General features: G+C 58.7%; 8 protein-coding genes across 8 annotated transcripts in view; 2 read left to right on the forward strand and 6 right to left on the reverse strand.

Annotated features, from left to right (window-relative positions):
- Positions 1 to 1,079: 1,079 nt before the first annotated feature.
- BU26DRAFT_558891 (uncharacterized protein) lies at positions 1,080 to 2,180 on the reverse strand (the record flags this gene model as incomplete). The annotated part of the gene is made up of 1 exon (XM_033832616.1): positions 1,080 to 2,180. One exon carries the CDS (start codon positions 2,178 to 2,180, stop codon positions 1,080 to 1,082), a length of 1,101 nt encoding a protein of 366 aa, XP_033689176.1.
- Positions 2,181 to 2,962: 782 nt separating this feature from the next.
- Positions 2,963 to 4,423, reverse strand: BU26DRAFT_558892 (uncharacterized protein; the record flags this gene model as incomplete). The annotated part of the gene is made up of 1 exon (XM_033832617.1): positions 2,963 to 4,423. One exon carries the CDS (start codon positions 4,421 to 4,423, stop codon positions 2,963 to 2,965), a length of 1,461 nt encoding a protein of 486 aa, XP_033689177.1.
- A 330-nt stretch (positions 4,424 to 4,753) lies between these two features.
- On the forward strand, positions 4,754 to 5,671 carry BU26DRAFT_599982 (uncharacterized protein; the record flags this gene model as incomplete). The annotated part of the gene is made up of 2 exons (XM_033835136.1): positions 4,754 to 5,056; positions 5,116 to 5,671. The coding sequence occupies 2 exons, from the start codon at positions 4,754 to 4,756 to the stop codon at positions 5,515 to 5,517; spliced, it is 705 nt and encodes a 234-aa protein (XP_033689178.1). The 3' UTR covers positions 5,518 to 5,671.
- On the reverse strand, positions 5,577 to 6,682 carry BU26DRAFT_134621 (uncharacterized protein). The gene is made up of 2 exons (XM_033819712.1): positions 6,305 to 6,682; positions 5,577 to 6,248 (listed from the first exon to the last, which is right to left on the reverse strand). Exons 1-2 carry the CDS (start codon positions 6,407 to 6,409, stop codon positions 5,637 to 5,639), a joined length of 717 nt encoding a protein of 238 aa, XP_033689179.1. The 5' UTR covers positions 6,410 to 6,682; the 3' UTR covers positions 5,577 to 5,636.
- BU26DRAFT_134631 (uncharacterized protein) lies at positions 6,192 to 7,458 on the reverse strand. The gene is made up of 3 exons (XM_033819713.1): positions 7,128 to 7,458; positions 6,305 to 6,988; positions 6,192 to 6,248 (listed from the first exon to the last, which is right to left on the reverse strand). The coding sequence occupies exons 1-2, from the start codon at positions 7,268 to 7,270 to the stop codon at positions 6,415 to 6,417; spliced, it is 717 nt and encodes a 238-aa protein (XP_033689180.1). The 5' UTR covers positions 7,271 to 7,458; the 3' UTR covers positions 6,192 to 6,248; positions 6,305 to 6,414.
- Positions 7,459 to 9,454: 1,996 nt separating this feature from the next.
- Positions 9,455 to 10,004, reverse strand: BU26DRAFT_514175 (uncharacterized protein). The gene has a single exon (XM_033827777.1). The coding sequence runs from the start codon at positions 9,971 to 9,973 to the stop codon at positions 9,632 to 9,634; it is 342 nt and encodes a 113-aa protein (XP_033689181.1). The 5' UTR covers positions 9,974 to 10,004; the 3' UTR covers positions 9,455 to 9,631.
- A 406-nt stretch (positions 10,005 to 10,410) lies between these two features.
- Positions 10,411 to 12,494, reverse strand: BU26DRAFT_134667 (uncharacterized protein). The gene is made up of 3 exons (XM_033819714.1): positions 11,874 to 12,494; positions 11,236 to 11,816; positions 10,411 to 11,177 (listed from the first exon to the last, which is right to left on the reverse strand). The coding sequence occupies exons 1-3, from the start codon at positions 12,209 to 12,211 to the stop codon at positions 10,540 to 10,542; spliced, it is 1,557 nt and encodes a 518-aa protein (XP_033689182.1). The 5' UTR covers positions 12,212 to 12,494; the 3' UTR covers positions 10,411 to 10,539.
- Positions 12,495 to 12,778: 284 nt separating this feature from the next.
- BU26DRAFT_499984 (uncharacterized protein) overlaps positions 12,779 to 14,395 on the forward strand; it is a gene marked incomplete at both ends in the record, with an annotated part of 1,866 nt that continues 249 nt past the window's right edge. The window contains 2 exons of the mRNA XM_033826452.1: positions 12,779 to 12,935; positions 12,990 to 14,266. Of these exons, the coding sequence (XP_033689183.1) occupies positions 12,779 to 12,935; positions 12,990 to 14,266 (1,434 nt within the window). The remainder of the gene's footprint in view (positions 12,936 to 12,989; positions 14,267 to 14,395) is intronic.

A 14,395-nucleotide genomic window follows, 5' to 3' on the forward strand; every position in this document is an offset into this window, starting at 1 on the left:
GTATAGTTAGTTCGCTTATAAAGTACGTTAAAGAATATATATATAAATTTTTATAGAAAAATATTAAGGTTTCGCTTAGTTATTTAAGAAAAACAAGTTAATTTTTATTAATTTTCGTTAATTTTCGTTGCTAAGAGAAAGTAGTTAGCTTAATAATATAGTTAGTTCGATAATAAAGTACGTTATTCTTATTAATTTTTCTTTCTAAGAGATAGTAGCTAGCTTACTTATATAGCTAGCTTGCTTATAAAGTACGTTATAGAAAACTATTAAGATTTCGCTTAGTTATTTAAGAAAAACTTATTAATTTTTATTAATTTTCTTGCTAAGAAATTCGTAGGCTATTTGCTTATATAGGCTATTTACTTGTAAAGTACGTTATAGTAGCTTTTGCTAATAAAGATAATAGAAGGCTACTTCGACTAACGCTAATTATAACGGTTCAGCTTAGTATTACCAGAGTTACATGACCTCGCCTAGCGCCTTGGCGCTCGGCCCCTTTGTATATAGAGCCTCTCGGAGCCCTCCTTCCGCTCCTCACCTTTGGATAGCTGAATTTGACCCAACCTACCCTGCTCGTCGCCCTTATCCTTACAGCTCGTGGAGACCGTACTGCTTGCAGTCGACTTACCCAGCTAGGTGTTCTAGGGCTCGACGCACAGCAGTGGAGACCGGGAGCCAGCCCTCACACTAATAACTCCGGCTGCCTCGCCCGCCTTACCGTCTTTTCCACCAGACAACGCGGTAGGCTAGGCGAGCTACGTACGTACGTACATACGCACAAGCAGCTTAAGTATAAGAAATATTCCAGCGAAAACAAGAGCTAACTGCATCTAGCTAGCATCTTCTAGCGCGTAAACAATATCAATTATCCACCTTCGCGCGGCGCGAGATAGTCTATGGAAGGCATCCATCCACCCATGAGTTCTATATATCATGTTCGTTCGCCCTTAAAGGAAAACATCAAACCCAAAAAAAGATGCAAGCACACCGCAAAACAAAAAAGACGCTACGCTACGCTATACCACCCTCCACCCGTCCCTCCCCTCCCCTCCCCTCCCCTCCCCTTCCTTCCCATTCTATCCCTCCTCCTCCTCCACCTCCTCCTCCTCCTCCTCCTCCTCCTCTGGAATCGGAATCCCCAACGCCCTTAGCTCGCGGTCCGAAACAGGGCCGCGTCGCCGCTTTTTCGCTGGCGTTGGCGTTGGCGTGGGTGGGGGTGGGAGTGCAGCGGCGGGTGCAGGCTGCTCTGCTTCGTGGACTTCGTTGTTGTTGGCTGGGGCGTTGTTGACTGGGGCGTTGAGTGCTTCGTTTAGTGGGAGATGTGCGAGTGCCAGATGGAGCGGTTCGTTTGCGGGTTCTGCGGGGTCGACGACGTTGGGGGGCCGGTCTTGTTCATGGGGTCGGGCAGGAGCTTCGTGGGCTTCGTGGTGTTGGTGTTCGTCTGCCTCGCCCTCTTCCTCTTCTTCCCCTTCTTCCCCCTCCCCATCACCATCACCATCACCATCACCACCTAGATCCCAACCTCCATACCACCACACAGCAGCGGCGACCATCAGCCCCAGCACAATCGCCAACCCCACCAGCACGCAGAACCACCACGCAGCTCCCCTCCCTCCACCTTCTCCACTACCCCCACCACCCACCCCCCGCGCAACACTCTCCTCAAAGCCCGCCCGCTCCCGCTGGCCCTCGATCCAGCCCTCATACTCATCCCCCCAACGCCGCTCTTCCTCTCCATCATCCTCCCCCTCGCGTGACATCCCACCTCCACCCCCATCATGCCCATCATGCCCAACCTCCCCACCACCACCATCCTCATACCCATCGTGCAAGTCGTCCTCCCCGCTCGACAGATAGTACCCATTCCCCGCACCGAAAGGGCCAGAGTCCTCGGCGACGAGGGGGAGGGGCCACGACGATGGCAGCGGCGGCGGCGGTGGTGATGGGGGATTGGGATTGGGATTGGGATCGTTGGGATTGTCGTTAGGGTCCGGGTTCACATTCATGGGGGTAGAACGAGGGCGGTTGGGACAGTTGGGAGTGTCGTCATTGGGATCGTTGGGGTCCGGGGTCATGGGGATGGGGATGCGGGTGGGAGGGTCGGATGATTGTTGTTGTCGTCGTGGTGCTGGTAGAGAGGGGTTGGTATCGTCGTTCATCGCAGCGTGGTGGTGCATGGTGTGTCGTGGCGTGGCGTGGCGTGTATCTCCCGTTGATGTTGGGTTGTGCGGCGTCGTGTCGTGGTGTGCAGTCCCAGAGGCGCGTTGTCCAACGAGACGAAAGGGGGTTGCGTAGGGTTGCGCAGCTTAGTCGTGTCAAGCAAGGAAGAATATGGCGGAGTGAACAAAGTAAGTGAACAAAGTAGCAGGCAGGCTACGCGGGCAGGTTACGCGGGCGGGCTACGCGGGCAGGCGGACTGCGACTGCGACTGCGGCACATTCACGTTCCTCTTTCACTGCTGTGGACTAGCCGAATGTAGGTAGGCATAACAACCCGAGTTGGTACAGCTGTACCGGCTTTGACTTCCTACTGATCCGATTAGATTCCAGGCAGTGAACGAGCAAGCTCAGGGGGGTATCAACTGTATCCTACCATTACAAGTGCAAAGAATACTCCCTAATGCCACGACGCTGCGAAACGAAACTAGAAAGGCGGATACACCCCATCCCTCAAAGGAAGATCAATCCTCCCTCTCTGGAAATGCACCCGGCATCTCAAAGTCCTCGCCCCGGCTCACCCGATCTAAGCCGCCTATCACGCCCACAACCAACGCTCGACCCAGCGCACCCCCACCTGCCTCCCCTCCTTCCGCTGACTCCGTCTCTGGCCCTGGGAGGGCCCGCGGCATCACATCCATGGCCTGCTGAATGCCCCTGTTGCGCAACGCAACGGTACGCCGCTGATCGTCGGCCACATCCTCCAGGACACGGTTCTGCCTGTAGAGCGTGAGGGCTGAGGACTAATGGGCAGCGGCTGAGGCGCCGGCGGTAACAAGGCCCGTCACAACGCGATAGCGGGCGGCGACGCTCTCACGGCTGGAGGAAGAGCTGTCAGATGGTGCAGGTGACGGTTCACGGGGTTGCGCTCGGCGATGCTGAAGGAGCTGTGCCTCTTGGGCATGCTGCCTCGCAAGGTGGCCCTGCAACTGCGCCACCAAAGCCTTCATCTGCCGCAGCTCCTTCTCCTTCTGCATCTTGTCCTGCTCGGCCTTCCGGAGCCGCCTCCAAAGGTCCGCCATATCCGCAGCTGAGCTCGTGTTGTCCTTCTCGCGCCTCAGATCCTCGATAACCTCTTGACTGGAATCCGGCTGGGCCTGGAGATCGACAACGCAGTCATCGAACATGCGCTGCTGCTGGGCTTCGCCAGTCGCGGAGGAAGTACGAACGTGCGCAACGAGGGTCTGTGCCTGTTGGAGGCGGGATAGAGCCTCGTCGCGGTCGCGTTTGGCGTCTTCGAGGGCGCGTTCCAGCTGGCTGTCGGAGGACGACTCATCGTCGAGACGAGGCTGCAGGGCCCTCACTTGGTTGTTGGCTGTTGTGACCTCTGACTGCAGGTCAGCCACGACCTCAGCCAAAGCATTGTCCTGGCCAGATCGTTCGCTCTGGATCTCCTGCTCCTCCTGGGGGCGCACCTCTTCCCGCTGATGGTATCCTTCCTGAACGTGCTCCTCTTCCCGCCGACGTTGCTCCTGGAGGAGCTCCTCCTGCTGACGGTGCTCTTCCTGGAGGTGCTCGTCCTCCTCCTGACGCTGTTTTCCCTTGCGGCGCAATCCCTCCTGTCGACGACGTTCCTCCCGATGGCGCTCCTCTCCCTGCCCATGGTGTTCCTCCCAAATGCGCTCGTCTTCACGTCGACGATGCTCCTCGGCTCTTGGTGTGTCGACTTGCCGAGCAGGGCGACCTTGAATCCCTCCGGGCGGGGCCATCTCATGCGCAACGACCTCCCGTGTAAGCCGATCAATCTCCGCTTGAAGCTCGGCGATCCGTTCGTTGTGCAACTGTCCGTCGTGATGGTCCTCGGCGCGAAGCACCTGCTGGGTGTGTGCAAGAAGCCTTCGGTGGTGGGCTTGCTGGACGGCTAGCTCTTGCTGGGAGCGTTGAACAGAGTCGGTGAAGGTGCGGTGAAGCTCATCCAGGCGGTCCGCCAGCGTATTACCCAGCGTCTGGACTACGTGGGCGGTTGGATCCTCGCGCTGCAGTCCACGGTGTTCCAGGGCGGCCAGAACATTGGCAACGATGCGGGCCTCGCTCTCCTCCATGGCGGCAGTGGTCCTGCGCGACACGGCAGCAACGGTATGTCCAACAGCGGCGGCGAGCCCCTCGCGGAGGCGGGCGTCGGTCTCAGCGGTTATCATGTTGTAGAGCGGCATGGCGGCAGCAAAGCCGTCCATCGGGGTGGCGGGTCGCTGGTGGATGACCATAGCTGCTTCCGGCGCAGCTTGGCGTTGCGGCGGCGGGATCGGGGCTTGTAGGATCGGAGGTTAGGACGAAATATATCACGGACGGGCCAGAACGTTGCTGAGGTGGTGAAAGCCAGATGTCGTTCTGCGGCTCGCCCATCTTGGCGTCGCGCGAGTGGTCCGTGCCCGACAGCTCAGACTCAGGTAGCCCCGCCCCAACAACACAAGCGACGGCGGAGACGAAAGATCACGTATCTCTTCGGGCGGCTCCTCGACTCCACCAGCGTCGATAGCTCCACCGCCCGCAGCAGCAGCGCCCACGATGTCTGCTACTCGCGCGCCATCCGCTACATGCTCGAGCTGGACAGCGCGGCCGCCGAGACGACGCTGGTCAGCATCGCCATGCACGTCTTCTTCTACATCGCGTCGCAGCCACAGCCGCGCCCGCGCACCTGGGTCGCCAACGCATCCCGCAAGCTGCCCAACATGCTGCTCCGCGACGCCGCCAGGCTGTTCCCGCGGTGCCGCCACGCACTCGGTCCCGCCGTCACGGTGGACACGTTCAAGGAGCGCCTGAAGGGCTGGCGGCGGATTGGTGGCGGGTACTGCTTCATCGCCAGGCAGCTGGGGCTGGGGTCGTTGGTGCACGTCATGGTATGCAGATATCCCGAATCTACGCCAACGAGCAAGACGGCTGACTGATACCTCCGCAGGACCACATCCCCCCCCCCCCCCCGCGCATGGGGGGCTGCACAAAGGGCCACGAGCGCTTCACGCCCGGCATCGACGCCGCCGCCGACCGCAGCGCCCACGGCAGTCCCTCGTCGCGCGCCTTCGCCCACCTGCACTCCCTCCACCTCCCACGCTTTGCACGCGAGTCTGGCGCCGACGACAAGATGCACGATTTGCTGTGGGCTGTGGGCTGTGTTCGGGCTGCTGCCGGGCTTTGGTGCTCGCAGCGACGGAGAACGGTTCCCCGGGTTCGAGCGTGTCGAGTAGAGGATACGAGGAGGATGGGGTATCACAACACATGGGCATACCGCTGGTTCTGGATACTATGTCATTGGGGTTGCTGGATCAGGACAATACGAGGATGGGTGGCTAGATCAGAGTAACCCACCGTCATGCAGTGGGCCATGTGCTTCCTCCCAGTAGCCTATCTAGCTAGCCAGCCATCTCAACCAAGCCAATCCATCCTCCATCCTCCATCCTCCATCCATCCACACACGCAACCTCATCTCCCAAACCACCCACCCCCCTTCCCCTGCCCATCCGCCCTATCCAAATCCCTCCCCACACCCCCACCCATCCACCCCTCCACAGCCTCCCTATCAAACTCGCCCACATACTCCCTGAAGCTAGCAACCCGCTCAACCTCAGCCTTATCCCTAGCCAACGCCGCCTGCTTATCAAGCAGCGACGGCAGCCACGCCGGCACACTCGCCAACTCACTCCCCCCACCAGCCAGCATGTCCTCCGACGCAGAACCAGAACCCGCAGCAGCACCAAGCACCGCGTTCTTATCCAGAATACTAACCACCCTGCGCACGCGGCCGGTCTCGGATCCGGCCTGCTTGTCCTTCTCCGCCGCGACGGCGAGAACGCGCTCCACGCGTGCGTAGACCTGCAGCATGTCACGCCAGGCTTTGAGCGGGGGCTGTGTGAGCTGGTTCAGCGCTTTGAGCGCGGCGAGGAGGGTGTAGGATTGCGTGGCGGTGAGGTGGAGCGCGGTGAGGGCGGTGTGGAGGAGTGGGGGGAAGAGGCGTGGTCCAGCAGGGGGGTTGGTGGGTTGGGGTGGGGGGCGGATGGGTGAGGATTGGACTGCGGGTGGGATTTGGACTGGAACCTGTGGGGTGTTAGAGAGTAGGCTGAGGAGTGGGAGGGGGAGGGGGAAGGACGTACCAAGGGGGAGGCGTGGTCTTGGGCGGGTTTCTGAGCCTGGGGAGGTTGCGGATATTGCTGCTGGCGTAGAGTCTCGAGCTGCTTTTCGTTCTGCACCGCATCCATCTTCGTCAGCGAGCAAGCATCCAACCACCGCGCATACTAACCTGCTCCACCTGCACAGCCAGCTCATCACACCGCCTCGCCCGCGCCCTCTCCTCCTTAACCTCCGTCTCCAACCGCCTCACCTTCCTCTCCAACCCCTTCCTCTCCTCCGCCGCGCGCCTCGCCTCCGTCCTCAGCGCCTCCCCCTCCTGCGAAAGCCGAGTATTCAGCTCGCTTATCTCCGTGCGCTCCTCCACCACCCGCCCGACAAACTCCTCCACCATCGTCACCAGGCCGTTCTTCTCCTCGTCCTCGCCCTCGCCCTTGCCCTCGTCGCGCCGAGATGCTGGCATCTGCAGCACCAGCTTCTCCTTCGGCACCAGGCCGCGCAGCAAGCCCTCGCGGTTCTCCGCATCGCACTTGAATGCGTTGAAGCGCTGCCGGAGACACGCGAGCTGGCGCTGCAGGTCGAGCTTCGCGGAGCGCAGGTCCTGCGCCTCGAGGAAGCGGTCGTGCGCGTAGGTGGTGAGGGTTTGGTTGCGCGCGCACAGCGTCTCGGTCAGGGCGATGTATTCGCGGATGATGTCGTCGCGCGCGAGGCTAGCATGGGGGATGTTCGTTAGCGATGTGTTTGCTTGGGCGTCGGGTGACGGGAAGGAAAGGCAAGGCAAGGCAGGCTTGGGGCTTGAGCTTGCAGGGAGAAGAAGGATGAATGGGGGGATGGGGGAGGAAGACGGACCCGTTGATCGGCGGATCGGGCGCGAGCCAGGCGCGGAACGCGTTGAGGCGCGTGGCGTCTTGTGGGTCGAGGTCTAGGATTGCGGGCGTTGGTGAGGGCGGCGCAGACGAGGCCGAGCCGGGTGCTTCAGAGTCCAATGCCATGATTGAGGCGGGCGTGCGGTGTGTTGCTGAGAGAGTCTTATCCGCCCTGGCAAAGGTATGGCGGTGGGTTATGCTCGCGACGAGAGGAGAGAAGAGAGGAGAAGAGGGAGATGCGTGTCTCGTGGGCACCGTGAGTGTCGTGTTTACTGTGTCACAGCTCCGTTCACCGCTGGTGTTGTGTAACGCTGCGCGATGGGGTGCAGCGAGCTACGGCGGCGCCGGAGAATCATGACGGAGGGCGAAGGTGCATCTGGAAGCTTCGAATACGAAGGAACAGGGATCTGGGCGGAGGAGGAGCCTTCGTGAGGAGCATGCTGTGAGGTTGAAGTCATGGAGTTCGTCCATAGCTAGCGCGCGCATTTGGGCTTGGCGCAGATCAGACGAGCTGCGTCATTGGAGGCTGCACCATGAGAAAGGAAAGATAGCGCATCATTGCAGGCGTTATATCGAGCATGAGGATGAACGTCTCGCCGGTATTGCTCGGCGAAAATTGTTTTATTGTGTGTAGACGCAGGTCATGGAATTCCTCCATGGGTGACGCGTGCAGATGGAGATCAGAGATCGGATAGTCAGAAGAGGCGCCGTTCGAGATAGAAGGATGAGAATAAAATGACTGCGCATCCTTCCAGACTGCCTACCTCACGTAGGATTCGAAGTCCTAGGAATCCTGCGCCTGCGGAAAGCGTGGTGGTGGGTATAGACTCAAGGTCATGGAATTCGTCCATGGGCGGCGCTGCACGCATGGATGGGTTTGGCGCGGATCGGCCGAGCCTGCGCTGATGGGCGAGAATAAACTAACTGCGCATCCTTCCCAACTTCTTCATTATTTCGTGTCAGAATGGAGCCCTCGGAGGTCGCGTGCAAGTGGAAAGTGTGGTGGCCGTGAACACTCAAGGTCATGGATTTCATCCATGAGGGGCGTGCATGGATTGTCGGTTTGGCGAAGACCACCAGAGGCCGCGCCTCCAGGTGTCGAACGACGATAATTCCCGTCTCATGTTCCAACAGAATAGAGTCTCCGTAGTCGTCCACTGGCGCAAAGTGTAGTGTTGGGTGCAGACTCAGATCATGGATTTCCTCTATGCGTGGCGGTGCCAAGCCCCACATGGAAATCGTCCATGAGTGGTGCGACGGATCGGTTTAACGGCGACCACAGACTGCTAGCTGTGTCTTTCGAGGTTGAACGATGATAATACCCATCTCGTATTAGAACGGAAATCTGCAGGGTCCTGCGCCAGCCGCAAAGTGTGGGTTGTGGTATTTATGCCCGGCTCATGGAAATCGTCCCAGCTGATTTTCACATGATATCATCCTCGATAACGCCTCCATCTCGACTTATGCTCTTAGCATCACACCAAACCGCGTTTCTGATAATCTTGTTCTCGCAAACGCTTTCAGTGGTCTCTCTATTTGATTTTTATTCCTTTCGTTACATACAGAGTCTCGATTCGGCGTTCCATCGAGGAACTGCTGGATGCGGAGTCTGAACAATTCTCTGGGGCTGGCATCGCAGAACCCTAGCGCAATCTGCTTGATGTCAGTACAGTCACCCCCCTGCTTGGCATTCTAGCGCAGTGTAGCGAGTCCCTTGTAAAAGACCAGTAGGACGTACCAGCCCCAACACGGGTAGACTCTGATTGCGGAGCCTAACACAGGTTAGACTTCGCTAAGCGAGCCCAGGATGGTGCTATGAAGGAATACCTACAACTCTCAACCGCACCATTGAGATTCAAAGAATCGGGAATATTATGTAGCGCATAAGTCAATCGAAAAGAAGCACCCGTAGACGCGTTCGATGTGCATTTGAAGAATTTCGCACTGTACCAAGATCATCTCCGTTTCGGCGGTCGGGATGGTTGCTTCCGACGTCAACCCATCATCCCATCAAACCTAACCCCAGTTTCACGACCTGCTTTTATCATCTTATTATCTCGCCCACGATTTGCAGCCTCAGAGCGATCGTGCCGCCAAAAGAGAAAGTCAACGGAGTACAGGAAGCCGCTCTCGAAACTTCTGATCTTCCACCAATAAGAATCAGCGCAGATGCTTTACAACGATCGATCATGGGTCTCATTTCAAGCACTACAACTACAGCCTACCCCCATATCCCCCTACCATCTGCACCCCCCTCAAACCCCACTACTCATCCACCCAGTCCTTCCCACCCTCGCCCTCGCCCTCGCCCTCTTCTCCATCCTCCCAATCCGAAGCCCGCCGCGGCGAACCCAGCAGCGACACAACCGTGCGGCGGGGCGTCTTCTTCTCCTCCTTTACGAGCTCTACATTTCCTTACTTGAATCAGCATCACAATCTCCAATGCGAATGAACCAACGCCATCGCTTCCTCCAAAAAACGGCAGACTCAATGTTGAGCATCCATGCACATACGCATCACCCCGCGCGCGGGCAGGAAGCGCGAAGCCCGCGTCGCCACCACGATCACCGGGCGACCGGCGGCATCTTCGAGCTGCTTCTTCTCTTTCTTCTCCTTCTTCTTCGGCAGCTGCGGCAAGGCAGTGTTCTTCCCCGCCGCGTTCTCGCGCAGGACTGGCTTCGCGGGCTTCTCTTGTAGCGGCTTCTTCTTCGCATTCTCTTCCTTCAGCCTCGCTTTCTCTTGCTTGCGCATCACGTAGGGCGTCGTGATCTTGCTGATATCCGTCCTTTTCGGCGGACGCGCGGGCGGGCTTGGAGACGAGGAGAGCATACCTGGACGGGGTTGTCGACGGCGAGGAGCCGGCGGGCGATGCGCGCGTGGGCGGCTTTCAGCTGCTCGGCGCGCTGTTCCCCGCTCCGCTGCCGCGCCTCGGCGGTCGCCACGGCAGCCGAGAGCTGGGCGCGCAGCTCCGCCAGCCGCTTCGAGCATGCCTCCGCGCAGTCGCGCACCCCGTTGTCGATCACCTGCTCCAGCTCCAGCTCCAGCTCCGGCTCCGGCTCCATCCTGCGCAGTGCACGATATTGCTCTCCGTCCGTGTGAGCATTCGCCGCCACACGGCGGCGTTGCGATGTCTCCATATACGATAGCCCACCCACCGCAATCGCGCACGACAGCCACCGGCAACAACAAACCGCGATGCAATCACCATCCCCGCCTCGCACAGGCACCGACACAAGCAGCGACGAAATCGCCCCATTTCTACATGACAACGGCAGACAGTAGCCAGTGGGAGCCGTGGTCGCGAGGTCTTCACTTTGCGCTGCATCTGTCTGCACTGGAATGACATGTCTTGGTCTATCAAATCTATCAATCCGACTCTTCTGCTCGTCTCTCCGTCACTTCGGCTGCTCGTCCGCCTTCGGCACCGGCCTCACACGGATCGTCGTCGCAGCCCACACCGCCTCGCTGCCGATGCCAATTGCAGCTCTCGTCTCAGCCCCCAGCCACCTCACAATGGCCCTCGAGCTCATCTGCATCTCCGCCTTCCCTCCTCCTCCTCGGACCGTCTGCTCTGTTGAGTAGCCCACCCACGCTGTTCGTGGCGCCCCACTAGCCTCCCGCGCTGCCTGGTCGCACAGCCTCTGGGTCATTGAGTCCAGTCGCCTTCCCACCACGTCCTCCTCCGCTTGGTACTGCTCCAGCCCAACCTTCATCCGGCTCACCCGTCCCGTCTGCCTCTTCTGCTCGTGTTCGAAGCTCGACATCTGCGCCTTCCGTTCTGAGTCGGCCATGTCTTCATTCGTGCATGTCGGCCAGTTTCCGTTCAAGACACAGGAGAGGCCACCCGGCCTCTGCTGCTTCCAGAAGTCGTCCGCAGTCGCTGTGGTCGCATACGAGGCATTGATGAGACGCTTGAGGGCATTATCCAACTGGGGAAAGCCTTCGTGGCTTTGGTACGCTTCGTGCTGGTCGATAAGGCTGTGGCCAAGTTCGCAGATAATCTCCAAGTGCGAGCGGCTGGTCCAGTTGGCGGCTGTGGGAACTGTCAGCACTGTCCATCAACCTGGTGCCTCTCCAGTATGCGCACTCACCAAGGAGCTCGTCGACGACGTTCCGCGGCGCCCAAAGAGCCCAATCGCTCCACTCCATCTCCTGCAGTGCCGTCTGCATCAGCGCCGAGGTCTTCTTGTCAAACTCTGATCGCGCTTTCATGACATCTTGATTGTACTGCTGGACCCATTTCACCATCTTCTGCTCTTGTCTTTGCCGTCCCCCCAACCCGTCCTCATCCAATAGAAGCCCGTAGTCAAAGAGCTTGCTATTCCATTCGTCGACGTGCTCCCTGTGCTCTGACGTGCCGCTCTTGATCTCTAGCAGCACATGAGGGGCTACACAGTCGGGCGTCTGCTCATCGGGGCAGGTGATGGTGGGGACTTCGCGTGGGAGAGGGTATACGGCGGGTTGCTGCGTAGGCGCGTCGGTGTTGGCCATTGTTCGGCGGACCTTGAACCACACCGAGGCCTTCTGTTCTGGGGTCGAGTAATATACAAGCGCCCAAAGGAGCAGGACGACGACCACCACGATGAAGGCCCCCAGGAGAATTAGGTGGAAGCAGCCCTTGAGCAATTTCCGCACGCGACTGGGTGGAGCATTGGGATTGTGGATTCCAACACTAGGGATATGCAGTGGTTAGAAGAGATGCCAAGACGAAGGCGTGCCGAGAACGTACCCTGCATTTTGACGAGGCGCCCACCAATGGCGCACAAGGAAGATCGCCAAGATCACGACGACCGAAGTCATCACGAACCCTTGTTCCGATGCAGACAGGCTGGCCCACCAGGCAGACAGGCTGGCCCACCAGGCATACAAGTTCCAATCCATCTTTTTCCGATCGAGGAACCAATGACGGGACAAGGGAACGCGAACGAGGCGACGAATAAGTGCGTAGATATAAGACGTCGCCTTGCGGAGTGCGGCGCTAGAGAGTCCTGGCGGTGCTTGCTTGCTGCCTTGACCGGTCCTGCATGGCATGTTCCAAATCGGCGGCTTGATGCGCTGCCAGATCATCTATCGGGACCGGGGATGCACGGCTCTATCCACATCGCCTCGTCTTGGCGCGTTTGAATCGCATGCTCCCGCGGGATTATCGCGACTTTGCGTCTCGGCGCTTCAACAAAGAAAGCGGTGTGCACGCATCGCACCGTTTCGCACACAGAGAGACCGGTGAAGGTGGGAAGCGGCACGAATGCGCGGTTTGGGTGGCAGGTCGACCAGGGAGGGTTGAGCAGTGGGCGGTGGGCGGTGAACGGGAAGCCGCCTGGGCCCGCATCTGCCTGGTACGATGCCGTTTGGCCATGACCGGGCCGGTTCCCCTGCTTTGTTCAGCGTGCATCGGTCCGGTCAGCAGGGATTGTTCACGATATTCCTTTCGCCTCTTCTTTGTCCTATTTTAGGCCATCCCCAGCTTTGCCCTCTGGACTGCTGCACTCTGGATCTCTTCGGTCAAAGCAGTCATCTGTTCTTTGATCCTCCCCTATATATCTGTCTGGACAAGCGTCGAATCTACTTGGCGATCTTTCGCAGGCAATCATACTCGATTCTTTTCGCATCCTATTCTTTCACCATCTGAGTGATATGGCACCCACCGTCGAAGCAGCAACGGCATCGCGCCCTCGAGCAACTACTGCTCCAGCTCGATCGGCTCCTCAGCCCGCCTTTCATCACCTTCAGAGAGCTCAGCAACATGGATCTCGTGGTCACGCAACTGCAATTCTGGGACGCATTCCCAACGGTTCGTGGCCCTGTGAATACAGAACGACCACCTCCGCTGACAATGCTGTTGTAGGCTTGGCTTCGGGCAGTAACAATGGTCCCTCCGCTCAACCTCCAGAGGACCTTATAAACATCGTCGTTAACATGCGCACACTCTCGAACACGCAACGCTTCTGGATCGACAACATCCGACGACCTCGACCAACTCGATCGCAGTCAATTCCAGGGATCCCTTTCCGAGTCCGAAGGCACGTCGTACCATCTAGGGCATCGTGGTTTGCTCGCAAAGTCAACAAAGCTTCCCGATATCTGAAGTCTCGACTCCCATCCCGAGTCCCGAATCTCACAATGTCGATCCGCGAGGGTTGGAATGCCTGCATTTCCTTTGTGCGTCGCCACCAACGAACCATTGCAGCCATTGCAATGGGGTCTGTGCTGGTGCTAGCCGCAAATCACACTCTCGCCAACCACTTCGTCCATTCGCAGCCCTCCCAGCTCTCTTCGCTCTCCCAGCATCCACCAAAGATCCCGAGCCATCCAGCTCTCTCTCCATACCCCAGCTATCTCCATGCCGGGTCACCCATCACCGTCCTGGGACTCCCTCCTCCACTGACTGAGACGTTCATTCCCCCGCTCTCTGATATCAAGGATGCATGGAAGTCCTTCTCTAGGACCTACCATCCGGACCGATGGCGCATCAACGGCTTCAAGGATCCAGACGTGGCGCACCATGCTTATATGCTTGGCTATGACAGCTACACCGATCTCTGCGCGTACTGGGAAGAGCCCTCCTGCTACACAAATGTGGTGCGCATACTCACCGCATCGAACTACATTGACGACATGGTCCCGCATTTCCAGCCCAACGCCCGTTGCGACATCACAACCGTGCTGACCAACACTCTCCGCACAGCAGCCGTGCCATTCTTCCTCCAGCGCGGCCCGCCCATGACTAAGGACGACCTCGCGCTGCACAATCCGTGCACTCTTGGCACCGCGCTCGCGCGCCGCGCCTACCACAAGAAGATGGTAGCGCCGCCCCTGCCGCGCTTCTACGAGCACCCCTCGAGGCTCTTTAGCTTAGAGGTCTACCCAGGCTCGGATGAGGCTGTGCAGCTCGAGCAGCTGCCCTCTCTTCTCCACAGTTCTTGGAGCCCGAGCATGATGCTGCTGCGCTGGTGGTTCGTGAATTTCTGGGCGCCTGTGTCCCCCGACTCGGTGCCCGCCGAGCAGCGCGAGATGTGGACGCAGCAGGGTTGGGGAGCGCCAAGCGACTTCGGACTAGCGTGGAAGGGCTGCTGGTTGCGGGCGCCTGTGCCGCCACCATCAGAATGGATGCGGAAGGAGGTGGTGTACGACGAGGACGAAGACTTCGGCTTTACCGAAGAGGAGCGGAAGGAATTTGAGGATGAGTTCCAGGAATGGAAGAAGGCGCGGGACGAGGCAGCTGCCAAGGCCGCAAAGGATAAGGACGAAGAC

The sequence above is a fragment of the Trematosphaeria pertusa genome (assembly GCF_010094035.1).
Source record: "Trematosphaeria pertusa strain CBS 122368 unplaced genomic scaffold BU26scaffold_2, whole genome shotgun sequence".
Classification (NCBI taxonomy): domain Eukaryota; kingdom Fungi; phylum Ascomycota; class Dothideomycetes; order Pleosporales; family Trematosphaeriaceae; genus Trematosphaeria; species Trematosphaeria pertusa.